General features: G+C 35.0%; 1 protein-coding gene across 1 annotated transcript in view; it reads left to right on the top strand.

Annotated features, from left to right (window-relative positions):
* Spata17 (spermatogenesis associated 17) overlaps nt 1–16,098 on the top strand; it is a 175,602-nt gene extending 159,504 nt beyond the window's left edge. Inside the window, exons 9-10 of the mRNA XM_047519967.1 lie at nt 12,694–12,829; nt 15,928–16,098. Of these exons, the coding sequence (XP_047375923.1) occupies nt 12,694–12,829; nt 15,928–16,098 (307 nt within the window). The remainder of the gene's footprint in view (nt 1–12,693; nt 12,830–15,927) is intronic.
* The last annotated feature ends 2,774 nt before the right edge of the window (nt 16,099–18,872 follow it).

The raw sequence follows: 18,872 nt of genomic DNA, 5'->3' as shown, positions 1-18,872 counted from the left end.
TAGGTTGCCCCTTCTTCAAGAAGCTGCCCGCAGTCCTGGAAACTTCGCTCCGCCCCCCAGCTTGTCTCTGTGTAGTTCTTTCAAGAAAAGGTGCCTAGGTCCCCAGACCGGACCTTGCTATGCACCTAATCGCCTGGCTATGCGACCCGTCCTCTGAGCAGTCACTTGGAGCCTCGTACATATGCTCCAAGCCCCAGTGACCCGCCGCTCGTCTCTTCCTCCAGGCAGCCACCCGGTGTTCTGTGTGGGCTCTTGGGGACCAAGCCACTCACTGCGCACCTCCACCTCTTCCGGACAGCCCCTTCCCGGTTGCTCAGGCGATTGCTGAGACCAAATAGCTCGCCACCCAACTCTTTCTCTGGCAGCCGCAGGAGCCCCGGCAGATCGCTCCAAAACCAAGCGGTGTGTTGCGCAGCCTCCTCTGCAAAGTTCCCCACTTTCCGAGTTCACTGCTCCAGCGGGGGGAGGGGTGTCTTGCTGCCTGGGCAAGGCAGCCTTCCCAGGAAACGTTCCCAGGAGCCAGGACCTACCTCCTGGGCCTGGGAGCCTCACCCTTCGCAGACGAGTCTCCTTAGGTTGCCCCTCCTTAGAGAAACTGCGCGCAGTCCTGGAAACTTCGCTCCACCGTTTTTTCACTCCGTTTTTTCGCTCCGCTTCGCTGTCCGTGTTTACCGCTCCAGCAGGGGGAGGGGCGTCTCGCCGAGCAACTCTACTTCACAAAGTTCTCTGCGTTCCGGGGCTACCGCCCCATCCAGGACGCCTCCCCAATGGGAGAAACTCACCCGGCGGCTTTGAGTTGGTCCCAAGTCACTCACTATCTCCTCTTTTGAATCTTGAGTCCTGGAGCAACATGAAATACAGCCGCCCTCTAGTCCACCATTTTGAAAACCCCCCATCATTGGGATTTTAATTGGAATTGCATTGAATCTGTATAGCACTTTTGGTAGTATGGCCATTTTGACAATATTAATTCTGCCTATCCAAGAATATGGGAGATATTTCCATCTTCTAAGGTGTTCTTTAATTTCTTTCTTTAGTGTTCTGTAGTTCTCATTGTAGAGGTCTTTCACCTCTTTTGTGAGATTGGTTCCCAAGTATTTTATTTTTTTCGAGGCTATTGTGAATGGGGTAGTTTTCCTAACTTCTCTTTCTGAAGATTCATCACTTATGTATAAAAATGCATTGGATTTATGAGCATTGATCTTGTAACCTGCTACTTTACTGAATTCACTTATGAGTTCTAAAAGTTTTCTGGTGGAATTTCCAGGTTCCTCTAAATATATAATCATGTCATCAGCGAACAGGGATAGTTGAGTTCTTCTTTTCCTATACGTATCCCTTTAATTTCTTTGGTTTGTCTAATTGGTCTGACTGGAGTTTCAAGGACAATGTTGAATAGAAATGGTGAAAGAGGGCATCCCTGCCTTGTTCCAGTTTTTAGGGGGAATGCTTTCAGTTTTTCACCATTTAGAATGATATTGGCCATGGGCTTTGTGTAGATGGCCTTTACAATGTTAAGGAATGTTCCCACTATCCCAATTTTTTATAGTGTTTTGAGCATGAAGGGATGCTATATTTTATCAAATGCTTTTCCTGCATTTATCGAAATAATCATGTGATTCTTAACTTTAAGTCTGTGGATATGGTGAATGATATTTATTGATTTCTGGATGTTGAACCAACCTTGCATCCCTGGGATAAAACCCAGTTGATCGTGGTGCACTATCTTTTTAATATATTTTTGTATGCGATTTGCTAAAATTTTGTTGAGAATTTTTGCGTCAATGTTCATTAAGGATATTGGTCTGAAATTTTCTTTTCTCGATGTGTCTCTGTCTGGTTTAGGTATCAGGGTGATATTGGCTTCATAGAACGAGTTTGGGAGGGTTCCCTCCTCTTTTATTTCATGGAATACTTTGAGAAGTATTGGAATGAGCTCTTCTTTAAAGGTTTTGTAGAACTCGGCTGAGAACCCATCTGGTCCTGGACTTTTCTTTGTTGGTAGGCTTTTGATGACCTCTTCTATTTCATTGCTTGAAATTGATTTATTTAAGTTGTGTATATCCTCTTTGTTCAGTTTAGGTAATTCATATGTCTCTAGAAACTTGTTGATGTCTTCGAGGTTTTCTGTTTTGTTGGAGTATAGATTTTCAAAATAGCTTCTAATTATGTTTTGTATTTCACTCGTGTCTGTTGTGATATTTCCTTGTTCATTCTGAATTTTAGTAATTTGAGTTTTCTCCCTCTTTTTCTTTGTCAGTGTGGCTAAGGGTTTATCAATTTTGTTTAATTTTTCAAACAACCAAGTATTTATTTTGTTAATTTTTCAGATTGTTTCTTTTGTTTCAATTTCATTGATTTTGGCTCTGATTTAAACTATTTCCTGTCTTCTACTACTTTTGGTGTTGGTCTGCTGTTCTCTTTCTAGGGCTTTGAGGTATAGTGTTAAGTCAGTTATTTGTTGATTTCTACTTCTTTTGTTGAATGCGCCCCATGAAATAAATCTTCCTCTAAATACTGCTTCATAGTGTCCCAGAGATTTTGATATGTGTCTTTGTTCTTGTTTACTTCTAAGGATTTTTTTAATTTCCCTCCTGATGTCTTCTGTTATCCATTCATCATATAATAGTGTATTCCACGTGTTGGAGAAGTTTCTGTTTTTTATTCTGTCATTTATTTCTAATTTCAATCCATTATGATCTGGTAGAATACAAGGTAGTATCTCTATCTTCTTGTATTTGCTATCAGTAGCTTTGTGGCATAAAATATGGTCTATTTTAGAGAAGGATCCATGTGCTGCTGAGAAGAAAGTGTATTCGTTCTTTGTTGGATGGTATAGTGTATATGTGTCCGTTAAGTCTAAATCGTTGATTGCGTTATTGAGATCTATGATTTCTTTATTCAATTTTTGTTTGGAAGATCTATCCAGTAGTGAGTGAGGAGTGTTAAAATCGCCCAGTATTATTGTGTTGTGGTCTAATTGATTTCTGGGATTGAGAAGGATTTGTTTGACGTACATAGATGAGCCAATGTTCGGGGCATAGATATTTTTGATTGTTATGTCTTGCTGATTTATGCTTCTCTTAAGCGGTATCCCTTTATCCCTTCTGACTAGTTTTGGATTGAAGTCCACATTATCTGATATGAGGATGTATACTCCAGCTTTTTGGCTGTGTCCATGTGCATGGTATGTTTTTTCCCATCCTTTCACCTTTAGTCTATGGGTATCTCTTTCTATGAGATGAGTCTCTTACAGGCAGCATATTTTTGGATTTTTCTTTTTAATCCAATCTGCCAGTCTATGTCTTTTGATTGATGAGTTCAGGACATTAACATTCAGGGTTATTATTGTGATATGATTTGTAATACCAGTCATGTGACTCATTTTTATTTTTTGACATGATGTGGTTTCTCCTTTATTTGGCTATTCCTTTAGGCTAGTTCCTCCCATTACTGATTTGCATCATTGTTTTTCATCTCTTCCTCATGGAATAATTTGCTGAGAATGTTCTGTAATGCTGGCTTTCTTTTTGTAAATTCCTTTAGCTTTTGTTTATCATGGAAGGATCTTATTTCTTCGTCAAATCTGAAAGTAAGTTTTGCTGGGTATAAGATTCTTTGTTGGCATTCATTTTCTTTCAGGGCTTGGTAAATGTTGTTCTAGGCCCTTCTAGCTTTTAGGGTCTGGACTGAAAAATCTGCTGATATTCTTATTGGTTTCCCCCTGAATGTAATTTGGTTCTTTTCTCTTGCAGCCTTTAAAATTCTGTCTTTATTTTGTATGTTAGGTATTTTCATAATAATGTGTCTTGGTGTGGGTCTGTTGTAATTTTGTATATTTGGAGTCCTATAAGCCTCTTGTACTTGGTTTTCCATTTCATTCTTCAGATTTGGGAAATTTTCTGATATTATTTCATTGAATAGATTGTTCATTCCTTTGGTTTGTTTCTCTAAGCCTTCCTCAATCCCAATAATTCTTAAATTTGGCCTTTTCATGCTATCCCATAATTCTTGTAGATTCTGTTCATGATTTCTTACCATCTTCTCTGTTTGGTCAACTTTGTTTTCAAGATTAAATATTTTTTCTTCAATGTCTGAGGTTCTGTCTTCCAGGTGTTCTATCCTATTGGTTATGCTTTCTGTGGAGTTTTTAACTTGGTTTATTGTTTCCTTCATTTCAAGGATTTCTGGTTTTTTTTTTTTTTTTTAGTATCTCTAACTCTTTATTGAAATGATCTCTTGCTTCCCATATTTGGTCTTTTAACTGTTGATTGGTGCGATCATTTAATGCCTGCATTTGCTCTTTCATCTCCTCCTTCAATGCCTACATTTGCTCTTTCATCTCCTCATTTGTTTCCCTGATTGTTTTAATTATGTACATTCTGAACTCCCTTTCTGACATTTCTTCTGCTGTACTGTCATTGGGTTTTATTGATATAGTATCTAGGTTTGTTTGGGACATTTTCTTCCCTTGTTTTCTCATATTGGTCAGATATCAATGGGACTCTGAGATATTGCAGATTTCCTCTATTGGCTTATAGTGTCCCTGTAGATTTCCAGTATATCACCTCCCAGCCTTCAGTAGTCTGTAGTCTTGGAGGAACTTGATAATGCAGTGCTTCTGAAAAAAGCTGCTCCTATCCCACTACTGGTTCCAGGGATGGAGGCTGGCTCTGTGCAGGAAGGCTCTCACTGGGTGGCCTGCTCTGAGAATCTGGCCGTGGAAGGAGCCCGCCGCCAGAGGGAGCAGGGCTGCTTGGGGAAGACTCTAGTTGCCCTGCCCTGCTCTGAGAAGCCACCCCTGTCTGGGCCTGCCGCCCTGGCCGAGCTTCACCCAGTGGGGGAGACTCACCCCGTGGCTCTATCTATGTTAGTTCGAGTCTCTCAATGCCACCCCTTCTTGAATCCTGGGTTCTGGAGCTACAGGAGATGCAGTTACCCTCTAGTCTGCCATCTTGGATCCTCCCATTCTTGACATTTTAAATATTGAATTTCCAACTCTATCCTGGGGAAGAAATTTGTGCTGTCAATATTGTTGCTTAAGTAGTTAATGGGTTTTAAATTTCTGTTATGAATTCCTACTTTAAGTATAAAACACTGTACATTAAACAGTGGTTGCAATAACATCTCAGTGAAGGCTATTTTCATCCATGAATGAAGTCTAATTGCTATTCCAGATTGTTGTTCATTTTATTTGTTTAACAAAATAAACACTTATTTCATTTATCTGTTCAGCAAAAATTCAACTAATCTAGAACATCTTAATACATTAGCAGAGTTTTCTGAGGTCTTTTTATTGGTATTAATAAGTCATATATTAGGTTTACCTGGAAATTTGGGTGGTTAATATACATAGTGAAAACACTTGTTATTTCTCTTATTGAAATTAATTAAAAAGAGATTAATCTGCTGAACTTTTTCTAAAATTAAAATATGTTCTGTATTATAAAAGACAAATATTCAACATTTTGTGGCCCTTTTCTATGAATTGAATAGCTGATTTGGTTTATGTTTTTTTAGAAGAGCTAAAATTATATATACTACAAATGTAATACATGTCTCATCCCATTCAGATACAACTGAAATAGTTTTTGTGTTTCAATTATGTGTTCTTTCAAAATGCCTTGTCTTCTTTTTTTTTATTGTAAACAAATGGGATACATGATGTTTCTCTGTTTGTACATAGAGTAAAGGCATACTATTTGTTTAATCATAAATTTACATAGAGTAATGTTGTTTGATTCATTCTGTTATTTTTGTCCCTTCCCCCCACCCCTCCCACCCCTCTTTTCCCTCTATACGGTCCTTCCTTCCTCCATTCTTGCCCCCCTCCCTAACCCTAACTCTAACACTAACACTAACCCCTCCCACCCCCCATTATGTGTCATAAAATGCCTTGTCTTAAAAAAAAAAAAACCCTGAGATTAGTTAACATTAACTGAGCTATCTGATAATGAGACCAGGCATGGACTGATTATAACTCAACCCTCAAAACATTAAGTATTATTTTCCATATTATAAAATTATTAAAATATTAGAGTCTAAGAATTTTCAAGCTGATGTACTTTTGTAACATGAAAATTTCTTGTTCTTGATTAGTTTCTTAAATTAAATCAACTTGCTTTGTCTGTGTTTTCTCTTCTAATTTGTTCATCAACTCTCTAGACTTAAACCTAGATGTCTTTGCTTGTCACATTAAATTTTGTAGGCTAAAGTACAAATTCCTTTACTTACTTTATAGTGAATTTCCCCCCTACTTTCTTTCTTTACCCAATATTAAATAAGTGCTCTGTTTGAACTTTACAAAACTACCTATCATTACTCCCTCTTTTTGCACGCTTTGTAGATATACCTGTTAAGCAAGGACACTGGAATGCCTCCCAGGCCTCACTCCTGCGTCCTCTTTGAGGAATGTCTCTCTCTCCAGTGTTAATGATTGACATGAGAGGGGCTCCTCATAGTTTATCATCTTCAGTAATGAAGCCTGTGATCTTTTTCAGCATGTATCTATAATGAGAACAGAAAAAATAATTGGCAAAATTTCTACTTTATGAAGTACAGAAGATAAAACTATTGATCTTCTGAGGTATTCTTTTGTCTTTCATTAACTGGTTAGTGCTTGCTAAAGCAAGAGTAGCATTTTACAGTCACTCTCTAGGCATTTAGAAATAAACGATGACTTGAACATAGGAAGTTCAGTTACTCAAATATTAAGGCAGAAAATTCTTTTATTTTTCTCTACTGTCATCTAATTGCATTTTCTTGTATAGAAGTATAGAAGTTTTGAAACTTGTAAACTAAATAAGTTTATATCCACTATGAAAAGATGGAAAAGTATTTGTTTTTCTCTTTCTGCCTGAAAAAGTGAATGCTCTGATAGCCACTTATTATGTGAAAGTCCTGTGTTTTAGAATTCACAAATAAGAAGTCTCTCTCTATACAAGGTGGAAAATGTCAGACTTATATCAATGTCACCAGGATCACAAGGCATATAGTACAATAATATAGTTTAGAGAGAGAAATATAATAATGGGACACCTGTTTGACCCCAGGATGATATTCCCAAGATATCTTAAGTAAAAAGAGATGAAACTACTGAAACTCAGCCTGTTTGGATAGGAGCCAGTATAAACATCCTATGAAGAACATTTTCCTACCTTAATTTCCTTGTAAGTTTGCAAAACCCCACGTTTCCATCTTTTACTTCTGAGCATCTACTCATATAGGTTCTTTACTTTCATCTTCAATTCTAATTTCTGCCCAAGGTTAGATGCTGCCCTCAGCTCTCTCTGTTCTTACGTATTTTTTGTTTTGCCTCTATATTAAAGCATTCCCCTCTCCCTTATATTGTTGTGGTTGTCTTTTTCTCTCATTAGATTTTAAGAGTATTTGGATGAGGCATCTACCTACTCGTCTTTTTATCACAATGTTTAGGAAAATATATTAAACATATACTAAAATATATACATATATTACAGCTATTTAAGACATATCTGATGGATTAAATTAACAATCAAGTCATCAAGACTTTATTGTATACTTAATTTTAGCTTACTGTGTTAGTCAGCTTTCTCTCCTTTAACAAAATACCTGAGATATTCAACTTAAAGAGAGGAGAAGTTTATTTGGCTCACAGTTTTGGAAGTTTTATTTCATGGTGAGCCCTTTGCTTTGGGGACTGTATTGAGATAACCCTTTATAATGGAAGTACATGGGAGAGAAAGCCCTCACCTCCTGGCTGATAGCAAAAAAAAGAGAAGTTGGGGGTCCTATTATCCCTTTCTTAGGTCATATCACCAGTGACTTAAGACCTCCCACTAGACCTCAACTCTTAAAGATTATTCCATCTCCCAGTAACGCCAAGCTAATGACCAAGCCTTTAACACATGGGTCTTTGAAAGATGTTCCAGATCCAAACTCTAGCACTAATATAATTCGGGCCCAGAAGTAAGTATACATTTCAGTATTATAAGGAACCACTTTTAGGGGAAGCCTAATGCTCTGTTTGCTTCCCCTTCTCTCTCCTCCCCATCTACTCTCTCCATTCAGTTTAAGATGAAGAAGGTTGCTGTGATAGGTCTCAGGAGGTATCATGGTTCTAATGATGAGACTTTCCTCTTTTTAGAAAATTTCTCTTGTCCCCTCAGGAGATTTGAGTTGTAAAATATCACCCTGAATTTGCTCCCTCTGGGGGAGATCCTTGTAAGGTCTCTTTTTCCTTTTCTTAGCTAGCGGTAAGAAAATATGTCTATTCTCCCTGGAGAGGCAACTCTGCTGTCTCTTAGCATATCTCTGATTTTTGCTGGCTGTTAAGACACTGAGGGCAGATCCTGGAGCAAGTCTCACATTAGAAAGCTTTGGATTATACAAGCTCCGCTGCAAATTTTGGGAGGAACTTGCTGGAGCTGGCTATTTCTACTGCTTCCAGTTTACACAAAAAGACATATTTGAATGCAGTCTGCAGTCAAGTAACTTGTATCAACGTACCCCTTTATCCCGCTTAGTTTTGGTGAACATGCTGAACTGGAATCCCACCATCAGAAAGAGGGCTAGTCTATGACATGGGTGGTGTCTAAGACCTGTCTAAGTCCTCCGTGAGTCTCCATCACCTTGTCCATTTTGAAATAATTTACCTAAGGCAGAATCCACAGTGACTTGGATAACAATCCTATTTAGAAGTCAGAATTCATTTTTATGTAAAAATAAAGAAAAAAATATTTGGCAATTTACAAAGATCTGTAATATATTACTATACATATTCTCTATAGCGAGTTCATCTCTACTCCAAGACTTTTCTGATCTTTTTTTCCCTTCCAAACAACTCAATCTTTTGCTGTGCTGAATACCTTTTTGTTTCTTTAGCATTCCCTTTTATGCTACAACTCATCTCTATTGTTACATATACTGTTTCTTCTGTCTAAAATAGCATTCACAAGATTACCACCTTGATGAACTCTACTCATCTTTTAATAGTCAGCTCTGGCATAAATGGTCTGGAAAGATAATTTTTCCTTGCCTCACTTCCCAAGTCCCTGCCAGTAGACCCTCAAATGGATACACACACATGCATAAAGAAACATGAACTTTCCTCCGTGCATTTATTGCCTCTTGTAGATATATCCACCATAAAACTTACCACATTCTACTTATGTTTGTTATCTCATTTCCTACCCTCTACTATTATGAAGTGAGTTCTGTTTAGTTAGACTGCATCTTCTATCATTACATGTTTCATCATTATGTCTTTTTCAAAGTACATAGTATATAATAGCATTTCACTTAATTTTTGTTTAATGAATACATATTTAGACAATGGAGAATTCAATATGGATGGGAATGGGTACATTAAGCTACCTTGGAAAGCTAGGTGTTAAGCTGGGTTTTGAAAGATGGGTATTGCATGCATTAGCATTTCAGGAGGAGGAACATGCACAGAGGAATAGAGTCAGAAGGAGGACTAAAAGGCAAATGGCAATGATAGAACAGAAGGTAAGAAATCTGAACAGATCAAGTGCATTCTAAAAAACCTGACAACTAGGTTGAAAATTTAGACTCGAATCAACAGGCTATTAGAGGGTTATAATTTTAAGGTTTGAGTGCTCTTTTAATGAAATAAATGGATTGTGCAGAAAACCTAGTTTTATGAATGAATATGGTAGGGCTACATGAAAAGGGGAAAAATGAAAGAGAGTTTTAAGGAAAAAGAATAAATGTAATTTGTTAGAGTCCTTATTAGGAAAGCTCTATTAGTATATTATATGCTCAATGTATAAAGGTTTTTATTGTATATTTACACCGGACCTATTTTCCCTGAAGCTAATTGACATTTTAATTTTTGCTTCTTGAGACCTCTACTAATTCTGTAACTTCCCATTCAAGTAATGACTTATTTGTATAGAACACTGTATATCCACATTGTTTTGAAGGATTTATGACATCTCCTTGGTAAGGTTATAGAAATAATAGGCAGATCCATCTTTTTTTTCTTTAATATGGTGGTTAGATAATTGGAAAATAGTCACTGAAAGCATAAAGTACAACTCTATATTTAAAACTTGTAAATGATAACATTTTGAAATTAATTTATAGTTGTTTAAAATTTGATTATAAACTTATAATAAAGTTGTCCAAAATTTGATTTGTGATTTTAAGGGTTTTCCTACTTTTCCTTGAAGTGCTGGTGATTGAACCAAGGCATTACACACGCTGGGCAAGCACTTTTGCACTGAGTTATACTTCTAGCCCTGCTTATATTTATCAAATCCTATTTGAGAATTAGATAATTTCTCTCTTAACTTTAACATAAATATTATTTAAAGATTATTTGTAAATATATAACTATTTTTTGAATATGTGTACATAGGTATGTACATACACACACACACATTCTTGAGAATATGATGCATGCCACTTCAATGAAATGTTATGTCTATGAAAGCAGAATTAATTCTTGAGCAGGGAAATACCTAGTCTTTCAGCCTTGTCTTCTCAGCCATCCATTCCCTTGAGGAAGCAAATATCGTTCAGACACAAAACAAAGATGTACTATTAAAATGCAATTCAGAAGTGATAAAAATTGTAAGTTCAGCAGCCCGCTCACAACACCTCCTTTTTATACTCAGGGACATTGGGGCCACATTAATTTTTTGTGTGTGTGATGTACATCCCAAGTGCAAATTAGCCCTGGAAGGACCCTAATCTATCTTATATGAGAGCTCTTTTCCCAAGAGCAAATATAATCCATGCTTCTGCAACTTTGTACATTACAAAGCTCTGTATTCTATTTATTTGTCTTATTTTTAATATTGTTAAAAATATTTCTTATGAAAACTATTAAGAAGAGATTTTTAAATGTTAAAAATAAATATGAATAGAGGTATAAAATGGATGAATGATACTCCTTTCCTAATTTATTACTTTCAAGGAAATTATGAGCATAGTGGCAAAAATTATCAATTGTCTTAATTAAATGAGATAATATGTATGAAAATTTTAGTATATGATAAGGATTCAGTAAAGATTTGTTGAACCTCACTAAACTTTAATTTTTCAGTCTAAATTTTAAAATATTTTCCTTAGAATAATTTTATATGTACTTTTTTTATTTTCCAGAGTTTGTTCTTTTTTTTAATTAATGTTTCTTTTATTTAAAAAAAATTAACTAATTTCATTGGTACCATGTCTCCTTCGTTTCCTCGTTTCCTCATGTTTAGATTCTTGTCTTCCTTTCATGTTGATTTTTCCAATCACTAATCCATTCTTAAATTCATATTTAAAGGAGACTAAAAATTAAGCCAGGAACTGTAGGAGAGTGGTTTTTTGACTCAGAGGCTTTATTGCACTGTGATATGACCTTTTAATTAAGACGTCCTTGTATGCTGAGACTTCAACTGATGTGTCTGGGAGTTCTCTGTATCTTTTGATACAGTCAGTCCCCTGAAGCACGTTAGTGCAGCTGCCAGTTCATGCAAGAGATGGCGGTGGGTAGTTAAAATCGTGTAATTCCATCTGTGCCTGCCATTGACTTTCTACTGTATCTGCTTTGCCTGAGACCTGAGTTCTTTTTGTAAACTCACGTAGGAATTGGCTCTTCTTATTGATACGCGGACAGGGACAAGGACCTGGGAGTTTATTCCGGATATAAACTTTTCATCTCTTTCCCTCACTCTCACTTCTGCAGTAACTTAGCTTCTGTTCCCACGCTTTTCTGAGGATCTGTAGGACACATTGCCTTTCTCTCCTTCCTTTGGTACTTAGCTTTCAGTTTTAACTCTTCTCTACCATTTAGGAATTTGCAATCTTCTTGCCACCTGCCAAAATTTTGCTGTTATTTTCACCTATTATTTCTTATCTTCTGCCTTATCAGAATTTTAAAATTCCTTTTATGTCAGTGGGTTCTGGGAGGGATTTACACAATTGACCAGGTTACACACACACACACACACACAAAAAAAAAAACATATCACAATCATAGATGTTCTGTGAGAGTTTGTAGGGTTTTAAAAGCTTGATTTTTCTTTTATTTTGATTATACTAATTCCTAAAGGTAATAATAATGATAATAAAAATAAGGATTGACATACATTTTACTTCTACTTTTAGCACCACCATTATTTATTGGACTCTTGTTCTTTACAGCTTCCATGTTTAATGTTTTATGTAAGTTTTTCATCCCTCATATCAACCCTGTATGGAAGTAAAGATTCACAGAGGTCAAGTAACAGTAAGGGTACAGAGCTAGCAAAGATACAGCTAATATATGAATATGTCTAGTTGACTCAAAAGTCCCATTATTCATCACCCTTACCAAAAATGTCTCCATTTTGGTGGTGATTTAAGTTTTTAAGAAAACTTATTTCAATGAGAATTGTCTGTACTGGCTATTTCTTTTTTTGAAGGGGAGCATCCCATTTTAATATTAAGAGTGTTTTTATTTACATGATAGATTTTGAGGAATTTGGCAACTTTATTGATAAATTCTTTACTTAACATTGTCTATATTTGAAACTTTAAAAATTCCATGAGGAAAGTTTTGCTTCATGAAAGTTAGTAACACTGATAGTCAAAGGCAGAGGTTGAAATGGAATCCAGGTATTCTGATCTCAAACTATGAATTATTTTTACTATACTATTCTGTTTTAAATCAAATGTCTATAGAAATCAATTTAAGAATGTTCCTCAATATTCTTTCAGGTTTTTTCCATTTTCTTCTTACCATAAAAAAGAAAAGTATACCCCATCAATTCATTCATCAAGCAAGTATGGCTCTGATTCTTATGGAGAAAAACAATTCCGAAGTGAAAATCCTAAAAAATGGATCTGTGACAAGGTGAGTTAACAAAACATTAAAAAATTGAGTAAAAATTTACATTACCTAAGGTACAAATACTTTCATTACAATTAAGACCTGTATGGTTACAAAATTATTTATAACTGTGTTATGTAAAGATAGTACAGCTGACTTAAGTCACAAGATATTTAAATTATTTTTCACTATTGTGTTCTTATATGTTTTATGGTCATATGCCCTATGATCAGTGACATGGAATATTGACTTTGGCAAATGACCAGGGTCAGGGCTTGAATGTGAAGTAACAGAAAGGAGTTAATTCTGGGGCATAGCACCAAGTACTTATTTATTGCTCTCAATCTCTGTGTGTAGGCATACAGATAGGAGAAAGTTGTGAGATATATATTTTTTCTTTTATTTTGATTATACTAATACCTATAAGTATTAAGTATTAGTATTTTGTATATATATATATACATATATGTCTGTATGCAAACACATTTATGATATGCACATCTATAACAGGTATATTTGTGGCCAGGCTGCAATAAAGAAATACCATAGGTTGTATGACTTATTAATAGATATTTATTTTCTTACAAATCTGGAGGTTGAAAGTCTGGGATCAGAGTACCAATGTAGTTAACTTCTGGTGAGACTTCTTTTCTGGATTAAAGGCAACTGTCATCTCCCTGTGTGTTCATGTGACCTCTTCTTTACAGTCAGAGAGAAAGAGGCTTTCTATGTCTCTCCTTATAAGTGTTTAAATCTCATCAGATCATGATCCTACCATCATGACTTTACTTTAGCCCCCTCCTGAAAGGCACTATTTCCAATATAGTCACATTGGGGGTTAGGGCTTCAACATATAAATTTCAAGGATACACAATTCGGTCCATAGCATTCCATCTCTGCCCCACCCCACCATGTTCTCTTGCATGCCAAGTAATTCCTTCCATCCCAATAGTTCCAAGAGGTTTAAAACATACCAGTATCTACTCTCTAATTTAAATATCATCTAAACCACAGGAACAGGACATGGATGGCCACTATGACTACTACTCTTCAGTATGGTTCTATTTTAACTATTTAATTTCATGTTTTGAATGTGAATAAAGTGATCTGTATCTCATTTTCTATTTGAAATAAACATTTTTGCTTTTATGTCTCCCCCACCAATCTATTTAATTCAAGGAAGTGGACCTTCCCTTAAAATATAAATGACTTATCTAGAACATTAAACTACTTAAAGTAAGAAATGTTCTTGTACAGAATTTGTTTCCTTAAATAAAACAGTACTTCCTTTTTTCTGCAATAGATTCACTTTATATTTTGTTTATGTATTCCAACAATATATTATATGGAAGAAGCAAATTAATGAAGCTTTTAGATATGCACTAAAAGGACAAATAGTTTATTTTGGAGGAATCATTGGGTTATTTCTGTATACCAAAATTAATCCTAAATAATTGTTCTTCTATATGCCTTGAAAATTAAGTAAAGTGCAGGAACTCTTTAAATCTTAATAAATCATTGGCCTAACTAAGCAAAACTATATATAAAATAGTAAATTCAAGTTTACATTCCTGCCTCCCTCCTTACCTTCCTTCGTCCTTCCTCCTTTCCTCTATCTCTTTCTTATTACATCCCATCTTCCATCTTATCTCTTCAAATAACCATATTAAATAAACAAATTAGCCCTCTATGTGACTAAAGGTAATCTTCACATAATACAGAAATAGTCCATTTGTTGGTTATACGTAAAATCATAGAATTACTTAAAATATTTTGTTTTGATTTGCTCTTAGGTGACTTGAGTGAGACTTGCAGCCAATAGGTTGCCAAAAGTAGGCTTATTTTTACTTACTTTTATAAAACTTTATTTTTGATCTTGAAAGTTAAATGGTAAAGCTTATTATTAGTGGATTAAAGATAGTCTTAGGGAAACTAGAGCTGTTAATTTTGAAATGTTGAAGAAAGGACTGACACTGAATTATATGAAGATAGAGTACTCACACATTTAAATGTACATAAGTTTAGCTGAATTCAGTAGGGTTGATTTCAGCTAAGAAATAGCTCAAGTAGGTATATTTGGGTCTTATTCTCCACCTTTCCATTAAGCTTTAAGATTGCCTGTATGAATAATTTACTTTCTCTTTTATCATCATTAAACATGGAAGTTATACTTTTCAAATTATTTGTTAACTAATTGTGTTGAAGGATGTCCGTTGCCAGAAGATAAAATATTCAATATTCTTTCTCTAATCATATTCATATTATGTCAATTAATATATTTAGTATCATTTAATTTTTTGTTTTATTTTTAATGATATTGATCTGAAAAGCACTGTACAAAGAAATCACTAAGTCAACCCACTGAGAACAGATAATACTATTTTCTTTCTGAATGTATAAAAATCAATAATGAAAAATAGCATGTACATAATTTTTCCAAAAAGTGGAAATAAATAATAAAATAACATACATATTATATAATTTAATCATATTTCTCTGATCTACTTATAAATTGTCCCAAATTAAATTTAGACTCTAAGTTTGGGTTTTTCAATGGTGAAACTTTTAAGTTTGGGTAAATACTTTGTATTTATAAATTCAGTATTTAAAATAGACGTGAAATTAAATAAGGAGAGCCTATAAGTCAGTCACTATTAATTTAATCTATTTGGGTAGGTCTAAAAGAGTTGGACAGTAAAAATTCAGTGTACTAAAAACATTCTTTTGGTTGTCAAAACATTCACATATGTTCATATTTACTGAAGCAGAAATGATAGTCATAGGCCTTTATCTGAATTGGAATGAGTTTCCATATGCATTTTCAACATCTGATTTTAATGGAACCATTTCATGTTTTTCCTTGTTTGCAAAATTCAGGAAGAGACTCTTTTAAGATGGTTCATGTTGATAGCTCCTTTCCTCACATGCCTTATTATAGGTGAATTATAACAGTAGAGCAGGCCTTTTTCCTTATTTTCACAAGCATTTTTGGTCCTAAACAGGATTTTATAAGCTACAAACCATAAAAATATCCAGTACTCCAAAGAATTAATTTAGAGAACCTAAGCATATTGCACAGAACATAAAGTTGACCTTTACTGTCTACGGCTTTTGGAATGGAGTGGGATGTGGAACACATCATAGATTTAATGTGGCACATCGTTGTCTGCAGAAACTTGGGTGGGACTGTGACTGCTTGCCCATTGCACCCGGTGATTGAATCTGCTGTCACCAGCATCCTGATAATAATGAACATTCAGCTTAACGACCGTGATTATGATTATCATAATTGATGTGCAAGTGCAGTGTGTGGGGATCATTACAGCTGAACTGTACAGCAGAGAAACATGCCTCAGTTATGGATAATTTTACTTTTATGCATTGATTGGGATAAAATATGCCTTTCTGTTTAAACAGACCAGCTTCATATAATTTTAAGAATCTTTCTGTATGTGCTGATTGATGATTATACATTTGCTGAAAAACAACCCCTTACATTTGTTTGTTTTGTGTTGTTTCATTTCATTAGTAAATGTAAACAATTAAATAATTAAGTGTAATTGAGGGAAAATAGTTTGCTTATGAGGACGGCCTTCAATAATCAAATATTCTGTTAAGTGTTTCTCTTTCTCCCTCTCTTTCTGCACTCCCTCTCACTCAGTAAAAAAGGGACTGAAATTCTTATTTCTCCCACTGACTACCCTTGTTTAGTCTTCTTAAGGTTGGTAGGCTTCCAGAAAATATAAATTTATATAAATTTTTATTATGAAGCTAGAGATATTTATGCATGTATATGTATATGTATACTCTATTATGCATTTTAGATACTAGGGCAGAACTAATATTGCATCACATTATTTGTTAAAATAATATTTAACCTATAGTCAGTTTAAAGATGTAAAGTATATAAATTTATGGCAATCTTTGCTTTTTAATCACTGTTTTATTTCTGATCAATTTGTTACATTGTTCGGTAATTTTCAATTACAGTGCTAATAATGACTTCAACAGAGTTTCTGGTTTGAATTTTAACTTGTGAATAAAAATAAAATGTGCAGTGATGTATCCAAGATTTTCAAAAAATTAGGGCTGACCTCATTAATTTATGATCATTAATCTAAGGACTCGATTTGCATTTCAATGTATTTTATTTGAGCGATGAACAAACATAATGGAAAAAAAATTTGTAAATAAGCATGGTAAGCCACTTTTTAAAACTTTATAATTACAATAAAGTCTAAAATTGAGAGATTCTCAATCAGATTATTAATAACTGTATAGCTCTAAAGAGATTCTGCTACATGTTTCCTTTCGAGCTCTGTAAAATTTACATCACCCCAGGTGAAATGCTTGCCCTAGATGTGCAGCTGGATGCTGTGGTGGAGGACAAAAGCTTGGTTTGACAATGAGAGGTTTATAGCTTACCTGTAAAATTTTCCATCTGAGATTTTTAGACGAATGTGATTCGTAAACTTTATTAAAAAGTTTCCCTTGAAGGTTTTAAGTCTCTAAAAATTCAACATGTGAGAGTTTTCCCCACATTATTGATTTTCTAGAGTAGCAAGAATTAAATTCTTCATCTGATGAAGATCAAAGAATATGTCATTTCTTCACTTCTCTGCTATTAAACTCTTGACCTTATTGTTTTTAAACGTGAGGTCCTCAGTTTGCTTTCTTGTGTTGTTAGTAACTAGGTCCAGTCCTCTGTGGGGATTTTGGTCTCTGTACCTTAGTGCTCTCATCTACATGTATAGGATCATTGCTTCAATTTCTTTCTGTGCTGTCCTTGTCTTGATTTAACTTGGCAAAAGAACAAGTTTACCAGATTCACAGGGCCCTAAATGACTAGAAATATGACTAGGAAATAGACTTGTTGCTGTAGAAAGAGACTCGCTTTGATCTAAAGAACCTTGGAAGCACTCCATGCATTTTGTGAATAGAGTAGTTAGCATTAACTGCACTTAGCTGACTATCGCTCTGGCTATGCTGGAGGTTCCATGTGGAGAAGTAAAAGGAATGTGAGTGTGTCCTTATAGGAAGGCTCCTAATAAACTGCTTAGCACCAATGTTTCGGTGTTGCCACTGAGATGAACATTCTGACACATATGTTTTTGCCTCACCTAATTTCTGAAAGAAAGTTTCTGAGTCAGAAGATTGATCGTTAGTTTTATGTGTCAGTTTTACTAGGTTATCATATCATTATTTCATCAAATACTAATCTAAGTATGCTGTGCAGGTATTTTACAGACGAGGTTAACATCTACAGTCCATTGACTGCAAGTAGGTTCCCTTCCATAATGTGGGTGGTCTTCATCTAATCAGTTGAAAGCCTTGAGGGAAAAACAGGTTTCCCACAGAAGAAATTCTGCCTCAAGACTGAAACATCATCCCCTCCCTGTATTTTCAGCCTGTGAGTTTGCCCTACAGATTTTAAATCTGCCAGTTTCCAGAATTGCATTTGCCAATTTCTTAAAATTAAATTCCCTCTCTCTCAACCACGTGACCCTGAAATCCCAGCATAATTTGAATTATGTGATTGCAGAATTTACATTTAAATGAGTCATATTACTTGAGTCTGTTATCTTTATTCTATGTACAGTCTTCTACCCTGCCATTGGCCTCATCTAGCTCTCTATCCATAGATTAATGACCAAGAATCACACATGCATAGTCTGCAGAAATACACAATCATTCATCTTCAACTTTTGAGGCTCTTCATGTTACTGGACTTTAGTCTCCATTTCTCTCTCCATGCCGATTGTCCCCTGAATTTCAGCATTTCTGGTGCAATCTCTGTGCTTTGTTCCCATCAAAGAAGTGGAATAACAAGCAATTTAACTGAATTTTGTGTTAAAATTGCATTTTATATGACTGGATTACAGTAATAATTCATCACAGGTTTAGAAAATTTATCAGGAAACACTTAAAAAATAAAACCACTTATATTTACTCTTGTAGTCCTATTGCTAACTTTGATGCATATTATTTACCACACAGATACATATAGAAAGTGAAATTGTACTTGATATATTCTTGTGTAGCCTGTTTTATTCACTTGCCATTTTCA

The sequence above is a fragment of the Sciurus carolinensis genome, chromosome 12 (genome assembly GCF_902686445.1).
Source record: "Sciurus carolinensis chromosome 12, mSciCar1.2, whole genome shotgun sequence".
NCBI lineage: Eukaryota > Metazoa > Chordata > Mammalia > Rodentia > Sciuridae > Sciurus > Sciurus carolinensis.
The sequence above is the reverse complement of the archived record's forward strand: the minus strand, read 5'-3'. Positions and strand labels throughout refer to the sequence as shown.